General features: G+C 34.9%; 2 protein-coding genes across 3 annotated transcripts; both read left to right on the top strand.

Moving 5' to 3' along the window:
- The first annotated feature begins 2,355 nt into the window (after positions 1–2,355).
- Positions 2,356–3,345, top strand: LOC112515783 (ethylene-responsive transcription factor ERF008). Its single transcript, XM_025122710.1, has one exon. The coding sequence runs from the start codon at positions 2,624–2,626 to the stop codon at positions 3,107–3,109; it is 486 nt and encodes a 161-aa protein (XP_024978478.1). The 5' UTR covers positions 2,356–2,623; the 3' UTR covers positions 3,110–3,345.
- A 6,437-nt stretch (positions 3,346–9,782) lies between these two features.
- Positions 9,783–16,876, top strand: LOC112515588 (CBS domain-containing protein CBSX1, chloroplastic-like). Of its 2 annotated transcripts, XR_003069536.1 has the most exons (9): positions 9,783–10,076; positions 11,319–11,406; positions 11,487–11,551; positions 12,189–12,237; positions 13,334–13,386; positions 14,671–14,786; positions 14,909–14,966; positions 15,421–15,571; positions 16,634–16,876. XR_003069536.1 is itself a non-coding variant. In XM_025122483.1 (8 exons), exons 1-8 carry the CDS (start codon positions 9,873–9,875, stop codon positions 15,493–15,495), a joined length of 708 nt encoding a protein of 235 aa, XP_024978251.1. In that variant the 5' UTR covers positions 9,783–9,872; the 3' UTR covers positions 15,496–15,696. The 2 variants fall into 2 exon arrangements, 1 of the variants encoding a protein (XP_024978251.1); XM_025122483.1 differs by lacking the exon at positions 16,634–16,876 and having other exon boundaries at positions 15,421–15,696.
- The last annotated feature ends 3,465 nt before the right edge of the window (positions 16,877–20,341 follow it).

The raw sequence follows: 20,341 nt of genomic DNA, 5'->3' as shown, positions 1-20,341 counted from the left end.
ATGTATAAATTGGTTATTTTGGATAATTTTCCTACCTCAAAACGGCGGAATTCAGCTAAAAATAAATCAAGCGACTTTACGATCTTTTCATCCATTTTTAGGGTAAATGAAAATTTGTACATCTGTTTCTAACTTTAAGCTAATTATTTTCATGGTATGATAAGTGGTAGACCTATGATTTTTAATGAACAGATGCATCTTTAAGGTGGATCAAAGGCTCGTGAAGTCATCGGTGTGTTTTTTAAGCAAATTACACCGTTTCAAATAATTTTAATGTTTTTTGGTTGATGTCAAGTATTTTTTTTTTCAAGTTTTTCGTGTTTTCAAGCGATTATTTTTAAGTTTTTGGTTGATTTCAATGAAAGTTTTTCGGATTTTGTGGTTGATTTCGAGTAGAGATGGCCAAATCGGCCCGGCCCTGGACCGCCAGAGGACCGACCGGGACCCGTTATGGGACCGACTATGGACCGGTCTGGCCCGGCCCGAAAATTCAAATAATTTTATAAATAAATGTATTTTTAAATAATTTTATAATGTATTTTTATAAGAAAACGTAATTTTAATTATATTAAAACGTATTTTTAAATTGTATTTGAGTGACCCAATTGTAAATTTTATAATGTATTAAAAATATATATCATTAAAAAAATAAAATAAAAAAATCTTATTTTTTAATGGAAGGACCGGTTGGGACCGGGACCGCCGACCCATAACCGGTTATGAAGTACCTTGACCGGTCCTATCATTTTCGACCGGGACCGGGACCGGTTACGCTGGGACCGGTTATGGCCGGTTATGAAAAAGGTTAGGATCGAATGGGACCGGCCAGGCCCAGGACCGGTTTTTGGCCATCTCTAATTTCGAGTGTCGTTTTTTTTTGTTGATGTCTGTTATATTTTCTAATATCATGTAGTACTGCTCAAGTCTAGCGGACACACCTTTTATATCAAAAAAAATATCTACTTGTGACAATCGGTTGAACGGGTGTATGGGACTCCGCTCAACAACTCATAGGTCCGCCCTTCGGCGTGATTGTATTATTTACTTGATTCTGTAATGATTATTGAAATCTTGATAATTAGTTTGAAACGAACGTCAATGAAAAATTATTTGGTCGGTTTGTTAGCCCTTTTACATTATTGTAGTATGACTTCAGTTTTAGTTTTAAGTTACTGGTTTTAATTTTGAACTTAACTGATTAATCTCTTCATTGAATAAAACTGATCAATAATTTAGGGATATGATTTACGCCACATAAAGTGCAATTCTGTTGCCCTCTCGTAAAACCATACCCCTATTACATCTGATACAAAAACCGTCTAACTGATATCTATCTTCATTTCTACTGTCAATTATAGCGTGTTTCTGTACGAATAAAAAAACGCTAGTTCACAACTTTCTGTAAAATACCACGATAAAAAAGTTTGGTAAGTTATCTTTTTTTGCTGATTGTGATTTGTGAGTTCTGTTGAATAATTCTAAAGTTAATATAATTGGTACTATTATAAAGTGTCACTGATATTCTTTTTATTCAAATATGTGACTGATATGGTTATAAAGTATAAACATGTAACTGATTTTTATTTATTTTTCCAAATTTATAATTGAAAAATATAAAAATTAGATAACGCATTTATCTCATCAATCACCCGTATTCAAATATTTATAAAATTAAATTGTCAATTTATACAATGCCATTCAAATTGACGAAACTTGAAGTTATAAACGAGATTAATGTCATCATCACCATTAAACTTGATGGTATTATATAATTTAGATGTAATTTCGTAATGATAATAAATAAATATGTGAAATTATATAGTTTTTATTTTATTTTATAAATTCAACAATATAATTTTTTAATGAGTAAAATATATAATTTAAACAAATATAAACGTTTATCAGTTTACAAAAACAAACAGTCTTATTGATTCATACTTCAGACTTCAGCACCATCTCTTATAAATCAGAAGTAAAATAAAACTTCAAATTTCAATACATTTTAAAAAACAAACGTCACCTTAACGTTACACACATAAAACACATGTTATTTCATATACCAAACAACATATGAAACATACAATGTTGTTCATATATAAAATGTTCCCATCTATTTTTTTACATTTTTATATAAACACAAAAAGTTAAAATATATAAAACAATATAAATAAAGCAATTTTTATTATCATTTTTTATTAAATAATAATTATATATATATATATATATATATATATATATATACATACATACATATACGTATATCTATATATTGGTATCTGGCGATTGTTTATATATTATCCCTACCTCTCATCCATCCCCACCAACACACAACCCCTCTTGCTCATCTGTCAGTAGACCCAAATTTTGAATTAAGAATCCCCCACCTCCATAAAACCATGGCGGCCAATTAACCCTTTTTTTCAATTAATTTCATTATTTATATACACGCCGAGCTGTATATATACACACACACAGACATCAACAGGGAATTTTATAAAAGGTGTCGGTGCTTTTGGATTATCTTTTCGTCTGCCGATTTCCCCCTTTCCTCACTTTCTACCCTTTTCTCTCTCTCTCTCTCTCTCTCTCTCTCTCTCTCTCTCAATCGCTGAAACAGAGATCGATGGACGGGAGGAGAGCTGCCGGAGGCGGAGGTGGCGGGGGCGGCGGAGGTGGTGGTGGAAGGAAGAATGATCAAAGGCCTTACAAAGGAATAAGGATGAGAAAGTGGGGAAAGTGGGTGGCGGAAATTAGGGAACCGAATAAGCGGTCAAGGATTTGGTTAGGTTCGTATTCCACCCCTGTTGCGGCGGCGAGAGCGTACGACACCGCCGTGTACTACCTCCGTGGGCCGTCGGCGAGGCTGAATTTCCCGGAATTGTTGGCTTCCGATGGGGTTTTGGGGGAGTTGTCGGCGGCGTCGATACGGAAGAAAGCGATTGAGGTTGGGGCGAGAGTGGATGCAGAGACGAGTTGTACGTCGTTGCATATGGGTGGTACGCGAGAGCACCGTGAACCGACTTCTGAATTGAAGCCTTGTTGGTTTCAGGAGAAACCCGACTTGAATAAGAAACCCGAACCCGAAGACCCGGAGGGAGATTATTGGTGAGAATGACGATGATGACCTTTTTGGTTTTGTAGGGATTTATAAGAGTTGGAGGGTAATTCAGTAATTCACTTAAGGTCCCCCGGGTAATTTGGAGCAAGAAAGTATTTTTATTTTTATTTTTATTTTTTTTAATTTTATGTATTATCTATTTCTATCTTGGAAACAGATGAAACAAGTTTTGATGTTTACAAGGAAAATAATGTACATACGATGTTGTTGTTCTTCACGTTTTCGCCTTCCTTTCTGTTGGGTCGATTGTTTTCATTTATTTATTATTTTATCTTAATATTAAAAAAAAATTATTAACCCGGATATCCAACCTATTTATGCGAGTCGACTAATATCAAGACGACCACATGTTTTGCAGATAGTTCGGAGTCACCGTATTTGAACCTTCGTGGTCATAAAAGTTCGTTTTAATTTTTAAATAATAAATAATTATTGAAGAATTAAATGGAGAAAAAAATTATCTCAAAAAACTTGAGTTTTCCATGGAAAAATTGGTTTAATTGAATCTTTTAAATGTCATTTTTGTTTTTTTTAAGACACACCATTTTATTAGAGCATAAAGGAAAGTACAGAAACAAACGGGTGCAAAACGAGGCTAAACCGAGCCAACTCAAATAAAAATTAACAAAACGGACAATGGTTGCTAAGATCATCGAGGACCGAAACCGAGATGCCAGCGATCGAAAGACTCACGACACAAAAAAGGATGTCAAAAATGGTGCAATGATTCTAAGGCTAAGTGATGAACAACCTTTCTGAATTCTTCACGAGATCCGATCTTAAGATCTAGTTTTTTATATATTAGTTACTTCACTTCCATTAGTGACGATTTATATTAAAATTGCACAAAGTATATGTGATATAATTCTAAAATTACAAAATAAATAGGTTTTAACCAAAATTTGTAGGGTACAAAATAAAATATGTAGAAAATAAATCCAATTGTTTAAGGATGGTGTTTTGCCTCGACCCGAATGGAGACAGGGATTTCCCGCTAAAACGGGTCCCATGGCTGGGGATTTACGGTAGACTCAAACCGGGGCTGTGGATCCTCGTTAGACTCGAATTAACAAATATTCTTTATGAGGTTTGACCGGGTTTTGACCGCGGACGGGATGTTAATCCCCGTACCCGCTGGAGGCCGAGGGTTGTTACTAAAAACTGGGGCCGGGGTCGGGAATTACAAAACCCGCTCTATCCCCACCCCATTGTCATGTCGACAATTGTTGCATTATAAATATATAATATGGGAACATGTATTAAAAGTGGGAAAAGGTACATATGCATGTCCTTAACCTCGGGCATTTGTAACATGTGCGTGTGTATATAATATATACGATACAATATATATGGTTTATTTTTCAGGTTTTTAATAAAATAATAGTAATTTATTTTTAGACGATAGTATATTTATTAATTTATTAAGAAAATTACAAAAACGATGAATTTAATTTAAAATATAAAACAATCAAACACACACACACATTTGTATATATCAAGAGAGAGATATGGTTCACATTTTTTATAAACCAAATAATTTGAGTAAAATTTTATACACCTGTTTTTTTTATTAACCTGGATATCTAACCCGCTATTCGAGCCGATTAATCCCACGACGACCACCTACTTTGTAGATAGCCCGAAGTCACCGTATTTGAACCTCCATGGCCACAAGAGGATTTTTATTTCTCATTGGATTTAAACCCTAAACCCTGGTACTTTTAACCTTTGGAGTCAAACTCAAACCAATCAGACACCATCCTTATGGTTAAAATGAAACAATACGTATTAAACTGCAACATTTTTGTAGTGTTATTTTGAAGGTAAAATGTTTTAAGGTTTTTTTTTTACATATAAAATAGTATCAAACATTTCATACATGAAACAACATTAAATAGGTATGGGTTCTAGGTTCAAACGAGAACATGCATGTTTTACGAAAATGAGAGAACATTTTTGGGCCTATGGATCAATTAACCCATAATAAAAATTAGAACGAGTTAAAAAAATTGTATCTATCAACAATTTATGGTTATCTTAGATTTATCTTTATCCTTTAAATGTTGTTAGTATCATCGAATACTTCTTATGTCGATAATCATAAATCATGTGATAGTGACGTGATTTTGCTGATGGGATAATGTTTTAACAGATCAAAAATTTCTTATGATGTGATTTTTAATGTAATAATGATATTATTTGTTGTGATAATTATATGACGTATCGAAAACCAGTGATGATCACGTCCACAATTATCTGTTCATTACGTGATTTGAAACTTTTTTCCAATTTACCTTTGCATGCCTTTGATATTCCTAAAAAAGGGTAAATATTGATTTTAATATTTTACTGTTCCCTCAATCCTCTAAAACTATGTCTTAAAACAGAATGATAAGCTTACAAGTGTTATCGTATTTGCATAAATCAAATGCGTTCTCATTGGAACCATTCCCACATTGTATAAACACGTCATTTTGTACCTGTTGTTTTATATGTGAAACATGAAAACCAATTTGCAACTTGTTAGTTCATATGATTTAGAGTAAATTACATTTTTAGTCCTTATGGTTTGTTGGAAAATTTTATTTTCATCCCTATAGTTTCAAATTTTCTCTTTTCATCCCTATAGTTTGTATTTCATTACCTTTTTTTGTTCTTATGATTTAAAATTTGTCGCTTTTATATTTTAGCTCTTCATATTTAAAAGTAGTGTTTTGAAATCAAGGACAAAAACAGAAATAAATTGCAAATCATAGGAATGAAAACCAAAGTTTTAAAACCACAAGAACTAAATCCACAATTTTTAACAAACCATAGAGACAAAAAAACGTAATTTACTCTATGATTTATTGAGTCTGCAAGTGATTTTGTATATATAATGTATACAACAGTATATAAGTATGGGTTGGGTTCTGGGAGAAATGAAAATTATAGTGAGAATCGTAAGAAAAGATCTTCACCTTAAACTCAATTTTAATTGAATGTCAAAACTAATGAGATCATCAGGTCAATTCCCTTTTAACATGCAATTCATGGGTGAGCGTAAGATTAAAAGCCATTAAGGGATCAGATATATTCTTATACTTTTTATCATAACTTCTCTTCTCACACGATCATTCGCTATATAAATATATATTATATATATATATTTATCTGATATAATATATAGTAAAATATAAAACACGATTATACAAATAGCTTGTTACCTTGTAGATATTTAAATATTTGGGCACGACAAAATCACATTAAGCGACAACTTACTTTGTGGCTTCCAACTATGATTGGGAAGATTACCCTTTTTTTTTATTATTATTAAAATTTAATCAAACCTGTTTTAATTTATTAATAACTATTATAAAATATTAAAATCACAATACTTTGAATACAACGTGTCAATAAAATATGTAGAGTTATGAAATAATATAAGTAAAAATAAAACGTGAATTTAACACAAATTTATAAAACATTAATCATAAGTATTTCATATAGTTAACCATAAGAGTGATGTCTGGTTGGTTTGAATTTGGGCTCAAAAGATCAAAAGTGTCTGGAGATCCCAGATACAAATCTAAGGAGAAATAAAAATCTTCTTGTGAACACGGAGATCCAAATGGGTGATTCCGGGCTACCCTACAAAACAAGTGGTCGTCCTGGAGGTTAATTAACAAAAAGTATTTCATATAGTTATATGTGAAATGGATTATTTTTGGTAATAAAACCAATTATATCATCAATATAATAATCGATTGTTCATACAAAATATTTAATTTATGATATGCAAAGACTTTAAAGTATAACATTTGAATATTTTATCGTATTTTTAGAGTACGTTTAGGGGCCGTTTACCTAAATGTTTATCCGGTAAGTGTTTAACGTTAATAATCAATACTATAATTTATTTTATTGGGTAAGATTGTAGTACATCAAAACGTATCATATACAATAATTTACCTGGTAAAAGCTTATCCGGGTAAGAGTCTCGCCCTCACTTACCGAGTAAGACTCTCCATCCTTATCATCGTTCTTACCGGGTAAGATTCTTAGCCCTTGTCATGTTCATCCAGTGAGGAAAATTACCCGGTAAGTACTTATCGCGTAAGCGTTTAGTAAACGGCCCCTTAGTTCGTATAATGGATTTTGGTGGAATTGAAATCTATCAAAGAAATTTGATTTTAAATGAATTAAATGAAATTTGACCATGCGTTTGGTCGGTAGAAATTCAAATACAATCTCTCAAATGAATTGAAATCTCAATCTTCGTTTGATTCAAAATTAAAATGAAATAACAATAAATAACCAAAATACCCGTTTTTGACATTTTCGTACTTTTTTAGAGGTGGGATTGGTTAAATTGGATGCAAATGTTATTTCTGTGTTTATAAAATCAAATTATCAAATCCATTACATTTGATAAAGAATGAAATTCAGTTCATTTACCTTTGCTGAGGAATGATGAAATCATTAATACATGAAATCTACAGGAATTTAAAAGGATTCTGTTCGTTTCAAAAAGGTGAATTAAACAAATAAAATAAAATAAAATTATAACGGTTTTATCATGTATAAAATGGGAAAAATTGCATCGAATGCAAACAACTTTGTTTTTTCATATTTGAGAGAACTGAATTTTGAAAATTCTTACCTTTAGGATCGAAATGCAACAAACTTTGTTTTCGCTCTTATTTTTTGAACATAAAATTAATTATTCAGAGATGGAATGAGCGTGTTGTTTTAATCTAGAGATCCGTTTTAGACGGTTTAACCGTCCAAACCATAAACCAAACCACAATGACGGTTTAGGAAATTTCCAAGCGAATTTGGATTTGATTTTTCCCGGATTTCGGAATTGGATCGATTTAGATACACTGCCAATTTAGAAAAAAAAAACTAAAAACATAATGTCTTGAACAAATATTTTTAATCGTATCGTAAAAGTTGTGACTACAACATGAAAACTAAATATGATTAATACATGTGTATTTTTAGCGATCGGTTCGATACAAATCACTAAAAAAACGTTCAAATCGCCGACCAGACCAGACTGAACGATTTGGCTATTTTTCAGACTAGACCAGACCGCCAGAATATATAAACCGCCAAAAATGGTCCAGTTTTACTTGGTTTGAACAGTCCAACAGTTTTTTTTAACACCTCTACCTAGAAGTTTATTGAATGAATTATTTTTTATATTATTAAGTCACTATCAAACAATCATATATAACTGATCGAATAAACTATAACTCTCAAACTCTTAATAAACATACCATAAATATGTTAAGAAAATATCTTAGTAGCTTACTGGGCCGATAGTTAAAACGTAAAATGGGCCACCATGGGCCATTCGCACATTACTCACCCTCTCTTTTAATACTCAAAGGTTAATGCTTTGTTTGGGCTTAATGAATGATAATACAGAAATAAAAGTTAGAATTAAATAATTACTCTATTAGGTGGAGTTTGTTTTTTAAGAGATGTTAAAGTCTGAAGCTTTATTTCATTTTTGATTAATAAAAGGCGGTGTTGAAATCTAAATATGAATCAATAAGGCTGTTTGTTTTTTGTAAACTAATAAATGTTTGAATTTGTTTAAATTGTCTATTTTACTCATTAGAAAAATATTGTGTTGAATTTATAGATAAATTTATACATTTCACATATTTATTCATCGTCATTACGAAATTTACATCTAAATTATTTATCTAAATCATTACGAAATTTACATCTAAATTATTTATCTAAATCATTACGAAATTTACATCTAAAGAGATGAGAATGATAATCAACAACAAATTATCCAGACAAGAATACTAATCAATGATTTCTTTTTCTTTCGGTTTCTGTTTGTTCGAACACAATATAGCCAGAAAATACCCTCACCAACTTTTCTTTCCAATAGGATAATAATGACACCTAATCTCTTAAAAGAGTAAGGAGCCGTTTACTAAACATTTACTTGCTAAGTGTTTACCGGATAAATTTCTTCATCGGATGAACATGAGAAGGGCCAAGAGTCTTATTGGGTAAGAGCGATGAGAAGAAATGAAGATTCTTACTCGGTAAGTGGAGATGACGACTCTTACCCAGATAAACGCTTACCCAGTAAATTATTGCATTCGATATGTTTTGATGTTCTAAATTATTACATATCAAAATAAATGATAGTGTTGATTCATATCAATAAACGCTTACCGAGTAAGCATTTTGGTAAAAGACCCATAATACTGTTTAAGTGTAGATATTTTAACCAATTTTTAAAATAACCCCTCAACTATCATCACTTATCCAAATCAATCCCAAAAATTTATAATCGAAAAACCCGGTTATTTAATACGTTTTTCTGTTTCACGCACTTCCTCTCGAAGTCTTTTTTTAGGGGGCGTTTGAGATTGCTTATTTAAAATAACTTATGTTTTTTTTATAAAAGTCTTTGTCAAGTTATTATAAGTTAGAATAGTTTAACTTATTTAAAAACTTCTTATTACCGATTTGACACCGGTATAAACTATTTATCCAAACACTCAAAAAATATTTATTATCAATATCATATCAAAATAAATCAATAAATTATTTTTATAAACAATCTTAAGCTAACTCCTTAATTTTTCCTTCCTCGTTAACAGAATCCGGCTTTAAAAAGAAAAATCATGATTGAAAAAACAAAACAAATATTTCACCATCATTTTCCATCGACTTCTGGGATTTCTCCGCTTAGATATCTCTTCCCCAAATCTCCCTGCTCCACGCAACATCAACAATGGCCTCGATTCCGCCGCTTCTAGATCCACTTTCCGTTTCTCACGTCCGTTCCGCCACCGTCTTCCACCATCAGATCCCTTGTCTAATCTCATCCCCTCCATCACTTACCTATAGACTTCCATCTCCTTGCATCCTTCCACTTTCTCGTAGACCCACTTTCACCGTCGCCGCAGCAGCTACCTTGACGGGTAACTCCGTACCGGTATACCTTTTTTCTTAATTACTTTGTCAATCTAATTTTGTTTTTATCTCTTTCATGTGTGTATAATCATTAAACGTGTTCGTCCAGTTTTTAATTTGCTTCCGGCATGTAATGGTACAAAATTCAGCATGATTTTTCATTGAGTGCGTGACTACTAGTTTAGAGGTTATCCATAGTGCAAACACCATGCATCTTCCTTGGATCATCTTCAACCCTAGCACCAAAAAGAACACCAATTTTTTTGGAAGGGTGTCCCAGGTTGGGTAAATTGCAACCGTAAGACATCAACCCTTATAAACTCAATGGCGGCAATTATTATGGCTGTCTGGAATTGAACCCAGGGCAAATGGGATATTCCACCACACCCCCTGGCCTCAATCACTACGCCACAAACCCTTGTTGTTAAAAAAAGCAAATTGGTGGTGCTATTAACACCAAAGGTTGCTTCAACTCCAACCACATGGCATATATGTCTTTTCTCTCCCATCTCCGGCATTTTTTTCATTCTTTTTGCCCGTCGGTTGGAGCTTCCTCTCTGGAAAAATGTGGAATTTGCAGGACAGTTGGGGTTGCCGACTTGCCGTTAGCTTTTGAAATGCTGACAACCTCAAAAGGCTTGGTTAGAATGTCAACCACATGGTCTTCTCCCGACCAATGGCTCCTTTCGTAAGATCCCGTAGGAAGTGAATCTCTTATTTTTGGGTCCACTTCTTCCATGTAGGACAACATTCTTAGTTAGCTTAATTGTTGATCCATTATCACAATAAGTAGACTGTAGAAGTAGGTTCTCTTGTTTAAAGTGAAGTTTTGCAAGAATATTTTGCCACCAGATTGTCTGACAAATGCATGCTGCAGCTGAAACAACTTCAGCTTTCTTGTTGACATTAGAGACCTTGGAATTGCTGCTTTTTGCGTCATAAATGCATGACCAAATGTACTTTTTCCGTCATTTGCATCTCCAGTGTAGAAATAACTGTTGTTAATCCAAATAAACTTGATTTTTATGCCATTCTTGTAGAAGAGCCTGTATTTGGCAGTACTTTGCAAGTGGCTAAAATTTCTTTTTTCACCAAGAAGATGTTTTTCTTTAGGATTTTCCATGTATCTACTGAATTTATTCGCAACATGCGTAACATAGCCTTGTGGTGGTTAAATTCATCAAGCTTCCTAGAGTTGTTTGTAAACAGTGCTGCCTTCTTTCTTTACTTCAGGATCTTTGACAAGTTTCATTCTTGTTTCCAGCCAAGAAATGGCGTGTTGATCGTGGGTGATTTTATGACTACGAGAGAGGAGTTACATGTCGTGAAGGCCACAACAACGGTAGACGAAGGTATTGCTGTGTTAATACAACCAAATTTATAGATCATTTCAGCTTCCCAAACACTCCTCTAATTGATTTTCATCCAACAGCTCTGGAAGCTCTTGTAGAACACAGAATAACCGGCTTTCCTGTAATTGACGATGACTGGAAATTGGCAAGTTTTTTTCCTCTTGAGTTTAATGCAAAGTGCTTATAATGCAACTGTATATCACGCTCTATGTATTATATCCGGTGCGTTAAGATATGAATTGCAATGTGGTGCTTTTCATATCTATAAGTTATGGGGGGCCTTTCTTCTGGAATGAAGTTCAGACCCCTAGTAGTTTGGTTGTTGGAGGATTTGGCCGAAGTTTGGTTTTATTTCTTTTCATATTGGTTCAATTATCGAGTACAAAGAATTCAACTGCTGGCCATTCCGCGTATATAAATTGTGGAAGTTAAAGACCATGAGTATTCTAACTTAGAAAACAATATGGCATCGATATATGTCTGTCCAATGGCATTACTAGGTTCTCTTTTGTCAGATGCTAACTTACAAGTTCTGTGTGGTTTTATCACTAATATCATCAGAGTCAAGCTAAGGAGTAAACTGGTTGTGAGAAATTAAGCTGAATTATATCAAGAAGTAAGCTTCAAATTGTAGAAGTCTGACTGAATCTTTATTCAAGTTACCTGATAATCTCATATGCTTTATGCATTCACAAAACAATCTGCCCATATGATGAGCAGGGCAGCGAATGAACACCTGTAAAATTTCTTATGATGTATTCAAAGGTTCATTCGTTCTGCAGGTTGGGCTGGTTTCAGACTATGACTTATTAGCACTGGACTCTGTATCAGGTAAGTCATAACTTGAAATACCAAACATCTTGTGACTCGACTCTTACGGCTGTTAATATTTTTGTTCTCTATGTGGATGTATATTTGAATCTCAGTTATTCCTTTTCATGTTTCCTACTTGAGCCTCTCACATGGTATTGGTGTTAATTTCTTTATTTCATTAGAGGTTTAGGGTCTTTTGGATAGTGTGCATTAGAACTTCACCAGCTCCCTACAAGCTACCCCCGACTTCAAAATGTAGCTCTGTGTGTGTTGCTTGGGTGTCCCCCTCGGAGGGGGGGGGGGAATCTTTGCTTTTCATATATTGTACTATTTAAGTCTATAATTAAATATGTGACTGAATTCACACCCTTTTATGCGTCAACTCTTAATGTTACTACGAATTTCTAAGACTGAAAACAGGAGACATTTTAATGCAGTTTACCCACTATGGCCCTGTGTCCTCTTGCTCTGAAGAGGTCAACACCTACAAAAGGTGGTGTTACATGTCAAATATAATCTAGCAGCAACCAATGTGAGATCATGTGATCACATGGCTGGCTTGTTCCTATTCACAAAATAACACTACCAGGCATCTGTCCCTTATTTCTTTTTCGAAGGAGCACATGCATGGATGCATGATGAAGTTTCATGGTGTGTGCTATTTAAGTACATATCTTGTCAATGTTGAAACCAGTTGTTACTTCCAAACTAGAGATATATTCAAGGACTTAAGGATGTTTGGAGTTTTTTATATGTAATTCATATAGCTGCGACTGACAGATTGCAACTTTAACCACGCAAATATCTGTTGCAAATCAACACTACTATTGTCCCTATTTCACGAGACAAAACAATGAACTATCATGGTGTATGATTTATATAAATATAATTGTGTGAATTGATTGGGCATTGCTGATAGTAGATATGTATCTTGGATCCTTATGTACCCATGGGGTTGAGGAAAATGATTGACTTAAGCAAGTTGTATTAGGATTTGCCTTTCATACTATCCTGTCGTCTTCATATAATTTAATAGTTCTTATTCCTCCCACTTATTTTTTTCCTGCAATAACTGGCGTTTTGAAGATTGAAATATTTCAGTTTTTTTAATTAGGTGCTACTAAAGCTGATACGAGCATGTTCCCAGAGGTAGATAGCACCTGGAAGGTAATTATCAACTATTTACGCTAACGATGCCTTTGTTGGATTGGTGTTGTTTTGTCTTCTCATATCTTCTTTCAATCAGTTCCCTTGTTTACTTGAGTGCCTAGCAGCCTAGGTGAAATTGGAGGTATACGGTCTTTGACTTTCTAGACAGTTGGTTTAGAGATATTCATGTCCCACAACAGCATTCCGGTTGCGTTTGGTATGTGGGGAGAATTGTACAAAAACTTGCTGTCACACATTTGGCATGGCATTAGTCTTGGACAGGATATGACCTGAGTGGGACAAACGTGCATTTTTTTGTCCCTTCAAATTATGTGGAACAAAAATCAGGGAGATGAAACAAGGCTGGTAAATTACTAAACTACCTATGCCAAGTTAAAACCCTAAGGCTGTGTTCTCGAATTTGGGGAGAAAATAATAGAAAAGAAATGGAAGGAAAAGGAAGGAAAGGAAAAGAATTATCTTATTTGTGTTCTCGAAAGGGAAGGAAAAAGAAGGAAAGGAAAAGAAAGATTTTTTTTCATGTTCTTAAAACAAGAGAGAGGAAAGGAAAGGAAAGGAAAGGAAAGATGTTCATTTAACTAATATATCCTTTAAAAATATATCATTTAGAATGAAAGATTGAGTAGTTTTGTAATTTTAATAATTTTCTGAAAGGTTTTAGTTTCTTTCCTTTCCTTGCCTTACCTCACACATTTGGGAGGAAACTTCTCATTATTTTCCTTCCCTTTCCTTTCTCTCCTAAAGAAGGTTCAAGAACACGAGTTTTTTTTACTTTCCTCCTCTTTCGCTCCCTTTCTTTTCCTTCGTAAAAAAGGTTTCGAGAACACAGCGTAAAACCTTCCACAATTCTTTCACCCGCCTACCTAACTCTTGCCTGTCCAGTTCTTCCAGTCCAGATGTACGAGTTGTGGACTTTCTTAGCAACTGACGTTGATCCCTTTCCGGACAATTTATATCCATTCTCATTTTCTTGGGGAAGTGCTTTTGTGTAGGACTAAATAGTAAATAACACCTCCTATGCTGTAGATGCTGCAGCAAAAAGTAAAATTGTCAAACAACAAATGGCTAGTTTTTCTTCATGTCTGCTACTAATATACTGAACGAATTGATGTTTTAAAGTTTTCCAGTGAATTGATTCACATAAAACCAAATAAGGTCCAGAAGTGAGAAAGCTCTTCAGAGAGTTTAATCGCATGGCCATTTAGATCCAGCAGCTTGTTGAAGAGTTTTTTTATATCTGCATCTATTGCATGCCATATCTAATCCAAGTGATGATTGCAGACATTCAACGAGGTACAAAAGTTGCTTAGTAAAACGGATGGAAAGCTGGTTGGTGATTTAATGACACCTGCACCTTTAGTAGTTCGTGAAAATACTAATCTTGAGGATGCTGCCAGGTTTGGTCAACCTTTCTCCGTTTTTCCTGTTTCAATCCTGTCGTTGTTATTCTGTATCATGGCAAAGATATGCCTGTTTTCTAAGATAAAAGCCGACTTATAGAAGAATTCTATGATGTCAGATTGTTGCTTGAAACCAAATATCGCCGCCTTCCTGTTGTAGATGGTCAGGGAAAGCTGGTAAGAGCCTTACTCAGGAGATCTTATTGAAGTATATCATATTTATGTATGGCAAAACTCACACACACTCCTTACCTTGAACCTTGATCTCGAAGGAGGTTGGGATCTACCAATAACCCGGATACTGCTGGGTAGAGATGCTAAAGAACCCAAGCCCAAAGCCTGGCCTGAAAAGTCTAGGCCTAGTAAGCCCAAGCCCAAGCCTAAGCCTGGCCGTAAAGTCTGACCATTCCAAGTCTTTTAAGGCACAGTTAAAGCCCAGCCTGGAAAAAGCCGAGTGGTCCTCTTTCAACCCCAAAGCCTGCCCCGGCCCCAAACTGGGCCTTCCTTTTGCTTACTGAAAAACAGGCTTAGGCCCGGAAAAGCCTGGGCCTTGTGCATTCTTTGGTTACTCGAAAGATTTTTGGTAGTCATTTATCTCCTTAATCACTGTTGCTTCTACTTGCATATGAAGGTTGGAATTATTACAAGAGGAAATGTCGTAAGAGCCGCCCTACAAATAAAAAAGGCTGGCGAAACGCAAACATAAGATTTGGAGGAAGTGTACGCAGCCTGGCTTGGTGATTTGAATGCACGTAGCAATGAAATTAGTCACAAAAATTTTGGTAATCCCCAGTCTCCCACTAAAAACTATTCGTTAAGGTCTAAGTTTTGATATTCTTTCATGCTTGTATATGATCTGTAGATCTATTATAATATCCAATGAAAACCTAAGTTAGCTACTGCACTACTTGAATTCATTTGGTAGAACAGATTCAAATAGATATAGTTTATGCCTGAGAGGAAGAGACTGTTACCCCTCTTGACACTTAAGGAGACATAAGTTGCCACAAATGGATCATGTAGGGCCCAATATATCCCACCTGGTGGGTGGGGATAAGATGTATGCATACCTAAGTTGTGTACCCTAAAGAAATAAGCTGCCATAAATGGATATCTTTTGAAATCAAAGGCCAATGGTCACCAGTATTGAGGCATCCCCCTTTCTTATAATGATGGAAGGGCAAGCATCTAAACACAATAGGAGACTCGGCGCATTGAAATGCTTTATTACGGTTTTTTTTGAAGTATATAATATTTATATACGGCAAACAGAACAAATAAACTCAACTCACACACCCTCCTTACCGCTAGATTTGAACCCCTGACTTCCTAGGAGGTCAAAGACTTACATACCGCTAGGCCAAAGGCCTTTTGTTTTTTTATCACAGTCTTAGTGGTCCTTAATGGATCATTTTGGTATAAGTGGGTATAATGGGTCTTATTTTTCTTAAGGAGTCTAAGTGGGTCATAACGTGTCTAATTAGACCTAAATGGATCTAATTGAGGTATAACAGGTCTTAGTGGTCCTTAATGGGTCATTTTCATATAAGTGGGCATGATGGGTTAACGAGTCTAAGTGGGTTCATAACGGGTCTAATTAGACATCAAGGTTATCGTCCTTGCGAAAATGTTCAAGAACTTGAAAACCATGTGTTTGAGGTCACTTGTTGGTTCGAGTTGGAACACCCAGAGGTTTAGTGTGGTAGGAGAAAGTTCATTATAAACAGTGAAAAAACCAACTATTCGTAATGAATATATCTACATATTCATAAATATTATTTCTCATGAATACATTCTTTTTTTCATTATTCATGATATTCATTATGAATAGTGGTTTCTTACAGGTTTCAAATGAATCTGTATCTAGTATGGTAGGTTATAATTACTCAAGTTGGTAAGAAGGAAATGAGGTGACGTTCAGAAGTACCAAAACCTAATGGCTATTGTATTGAATGAAGACCAAATTATTCCAAGCAAGAAGTGTCATTCATTATAACTCCATGAAGATGGTAGGGCCAACCTTCCTCAATCCCACATGTCATGTACCTTTTCAAAAACATTTTTATTCCATAAGTTCAATTCATCTACATTTCTCTCGATTGACGACTTCGTAACAGTAGAGACGGGGGTTTTAGTTAACCAATCGGTCCATAACCCTTTCCAATCTCCAAAAGCTTTTAATTGGTCTAAACGTAGGCGGTCCTGATCTGGGCTAGTCTCCGGGAGAAAATACTAGACCTTGTCATAACTAATTAATTGGTCCACCTAATTGGCCTGTTTTCCTTTAATAATATTATCGCCTTGCCAATGTGGGGTAATCCCATGTCTATTTCAAATACACCAGATCCTAAATGATGATGGATGGTCATTAATCATGGAAATGGGGCGGGTATTGGATAGGTAACACATCCTTCGTCCCTGACCCCGACCCCTGTTTAAGCCCCCTACCTTGCCCCAACTAATCCCTGAGGGGTTTGGGGGGATGGAATCCCCGGTGGGTACGGGGAACCCATTGGGTATCTGTTTAGTAAAAATCAAAGTATTCAAAGTTAGAATTGTAATGTTACCAATATTGAAAATCAAATATATTTGTTCTTTAATAATATATACATACATATATATAGAATTGAGATCATGTGAGACCAAGAGTTTTTCGTGAGACCCGTAAGACCAATTCTCAACTCTTGGATTAGATCTATAATATGACAATCTGAATATTCATAAATGCCACGAAACTTCTTAATAATCATAAAATTGTCACCGTGCAACTTTAGACCATTAGATCATTAATTTATAAAGTTGATCAATGAATATAAATTGGTCTTACGGGTTTCATGAAAAACCCTTGGTCTCACGTGAACCCAACCTCATACATATATATTTATCTATATACACTATATCTAAATATATTAAATGTAATAAAAAATTTAATCAACGTTTGAAAAGGGTGGGTAATGTAATCCTGACCTTGCTTCGAGACGGAAATAAATCTCCGTCCCCGCCTACTTGCCAAAGCGGGAATTCCCCTCCCGGTAGGGTCGTGGTACCCGCCCCTACGGTTCAAAGTTGACAAAATTTCATACTTGGGGTCGGACTCAAATATCACATGATGATAACCCATTGATTGCTCCGAACATATGACTTCGACCAAAGCCACAACTTCACGTTCCTTGATTTTTTGGCATCCGTTGATCGAACCATTTTACAAGCGATTAAAGCGTGATCTTCGTTCCTCAAGGCAACTCCTGATCCCACTCTTCCACTTTCTTGAACGCAATTACCGCATCACAATTGCATTTCACGAAAGGTGCCGGTGGAGGATGCCATTTTTTGCGTACTGGGGATGTTTCCTCTATCGTTCGTCTACCGTGCTCATTCCATGTTCTAGTCGGTTCACCAAATCTTCTCAATCGAGCAGGAAAACCATATCCGGTGACCTCGATTGATTTTTATAGCATTACAAGTAACCGTTTTCTTAAACGTCAACTATATATTTGATGTTTTTTGGGTATTATATATTACTATAATTGAAGTGTTGTTATATATAACTATTTCACGTTCGGTCCCTGTAACTGGTCCATAACGACTACTTGACAATTCCCATTATTATTCAGGACCCGACCGGTCCCAAACAATCCTTAACCGGACCGTCCCCATTAATCAGATAAAGATATCCATCTCTAGATAACAGTACGAATTTGTGTAATTTAAGACGATGTTTTCAATCATGGATTGAAAAAAATAACGTTCATCATGCAACATGTGATGTTGAGACCGAGGAATCACGCACAATATGAAAAAAAAAACCGAAACAAATTATGAAAGTTTCATTCGAGATTAGAAGTTAACAAAATCCCACTTGAAAATTTTCCAAAATATACTTAAAATTTTGCCATAATAAATTCAAAATATTGAACAAATGTGTGTTTCGTCTAGATCAGCTTGCATGTACCTCGATTAATTCCAGGGAACTTGAAGAACTGACAGAAAAATTCCTAGTGGTCTTGTAGGACTCGAACCAGTGACCTTTGAGGAGCATCGTTAAAGATTCCAGACTTGTTGCCAGGAGAATCCCCGGTTGCTTGTGCTTATTTTGGTCATAAATTCCAAATTTGGTATTGTTGTCAATCTTCTCATTCCTCTTTCGTGTTGTATTTGCTTTTGATTTGTTCTCGTTTTAGAAAAAACTTCCTTTTTTCCGCATTTTATTTTATCCCAATACCTGTTCCGTCTTAAAATTCTTAATTTAATTCGGTACAATAATAGTCTCTTGAGATGGTTGTCAATTCGATCGTAGGTTTAATCAAAGTTTTAAATAGCGGGTACGCCGTGACATAGCTGACAAGTCAATTTTCAAGCCAGTAGGAGATACGGTGAGGCCACAACATTTATCAATAGATGACTTATCATGGCATATTTGTGTGTATATATATATATACACACACACACGTTTTTTTACGAATGAATCAATGATATTCAGTAATTAAAACTTGGTCATATACTAAAGCATAAAAAGTAAGTCACTAAAATAGTAAGAAAAACAAATATTACGTTACAAAAAACAGAGATCAAGCTATAACGTCCCACGGTCTTAACGTCAAACACGAGCATTAAGCAATAGAGTCATCACGGTTGTTGTGGCAGGGTTTTTTTTTTTATTAACCTGGATATCCAACCCGCTATGTGAGCCGACTAATCCCAGGGAGACCACCTGCTTTGCAGATTGTTCGGAGTCACCACATTTGAACCTCCGTGGCCAAAAAGGGATTTTTATTCCTCATTGGATTTGAACATGTGACCTCCTGGTATTTTTGATCTTTGGAGTCAAGCTCAAATTAATCATGTACCACCCTTGTGGTTGTGGCAGGCTTTTTAGAACACCAATTTCGATAAATGGTCATCCAGAAAGTCGTAAATTTTGACATGAAACTTTCTATGCTGATGTCGATCAAGTCATCTACAAGATTTTAGTTTTTCAAATAATCAATGTTATTAAGTTATGATAGTTTTTAATTAAATAAACGAGTCGAGGATGGAAAAGTCTAGGGGCGGAGCGTGCTTTGGCCCAGGGGCCTCACTGACGCCCCCACACTTGCAAAATTATATTTATTTGAATAAAACCCAAATTTGTTTAGTCTTTAATTTCTTTCACGATCGACTCGTAGAAGTTATCAAGACCCAACCAAAGGCCCTGCATTTTCTTTACTGAACCTTGCAATGAATATGATTTCATAATATATATATATATATATATATATATATATATATATATATATTTGGGATCATGTGAGACCAAAGGTTTTTCGTGACACCTGTAAGACCAATTCTTAACCCTTGGATTAAATCTACAATATAAATATTCATAATCACAAAATTGCCACGACACTTCTCAATAATTGCCACCGTGCAACTTTAGACTATTAGATCATTAGCTTATAAAGTTGATCAATGAACATAAATTGGTCTTACGGGTCTCACGAAAAACCTTTGGTCTCACGTGAACCCAACCCTATATATATATATATATATATATATATATTGAGAGAGAGAGA

This window comes from Cynara cardunculus (genome assembly GCF_001531365.2).
Source record: "Cynara cardunculus var. scolymus isolate 2C chromosome LG 7, CcrdV1, whole genome shotgun sequence".
Taxonomy (NCBI): Eukaryota; Viridiplantae; Streptophyta; class Magnoliopsida; order Asterales; family Asteraceae; genus Cynara; species Cynara cardunculus.
Note: the sequence above shows the minus strand (reverse complement) of the source record. Positions and strands in the feature narration are given on the sequence as shown.

Excerpts from the sequence above, each read along its gene's own strand:
- LOC112515783 (XM_025122710.1), top strand. The coding sequence starts at position 2,624 with ATGGACGGGAGGAGAGCTGCCGGAGGCGGAGGTGGCGGGGGCGGCGGA.
- LOC112515588 (XM_025122483.1), top strand. The coding sequence starts at position 9,873 with ATGGCCTCGATTCCGCCGCTTCTAGATCCACTTTCCGTTTCTCACGTC. Across the intron at positions 12,238-13,333 it reads AGCACTGGACTCTGTATCAG|GTGCTACTAAAGCTGATACG; the intron begins GTAAGTCATAAC and ends TTTTTTAATTAG. Across the intron at positions 14,787-14,908 it reads AATCTTGAGGATGCTGCCAG|ATTGTTGCTTGAAACCAAAT; the intron begins GTTTGGTCAACC and ends CTATGATGTCAG.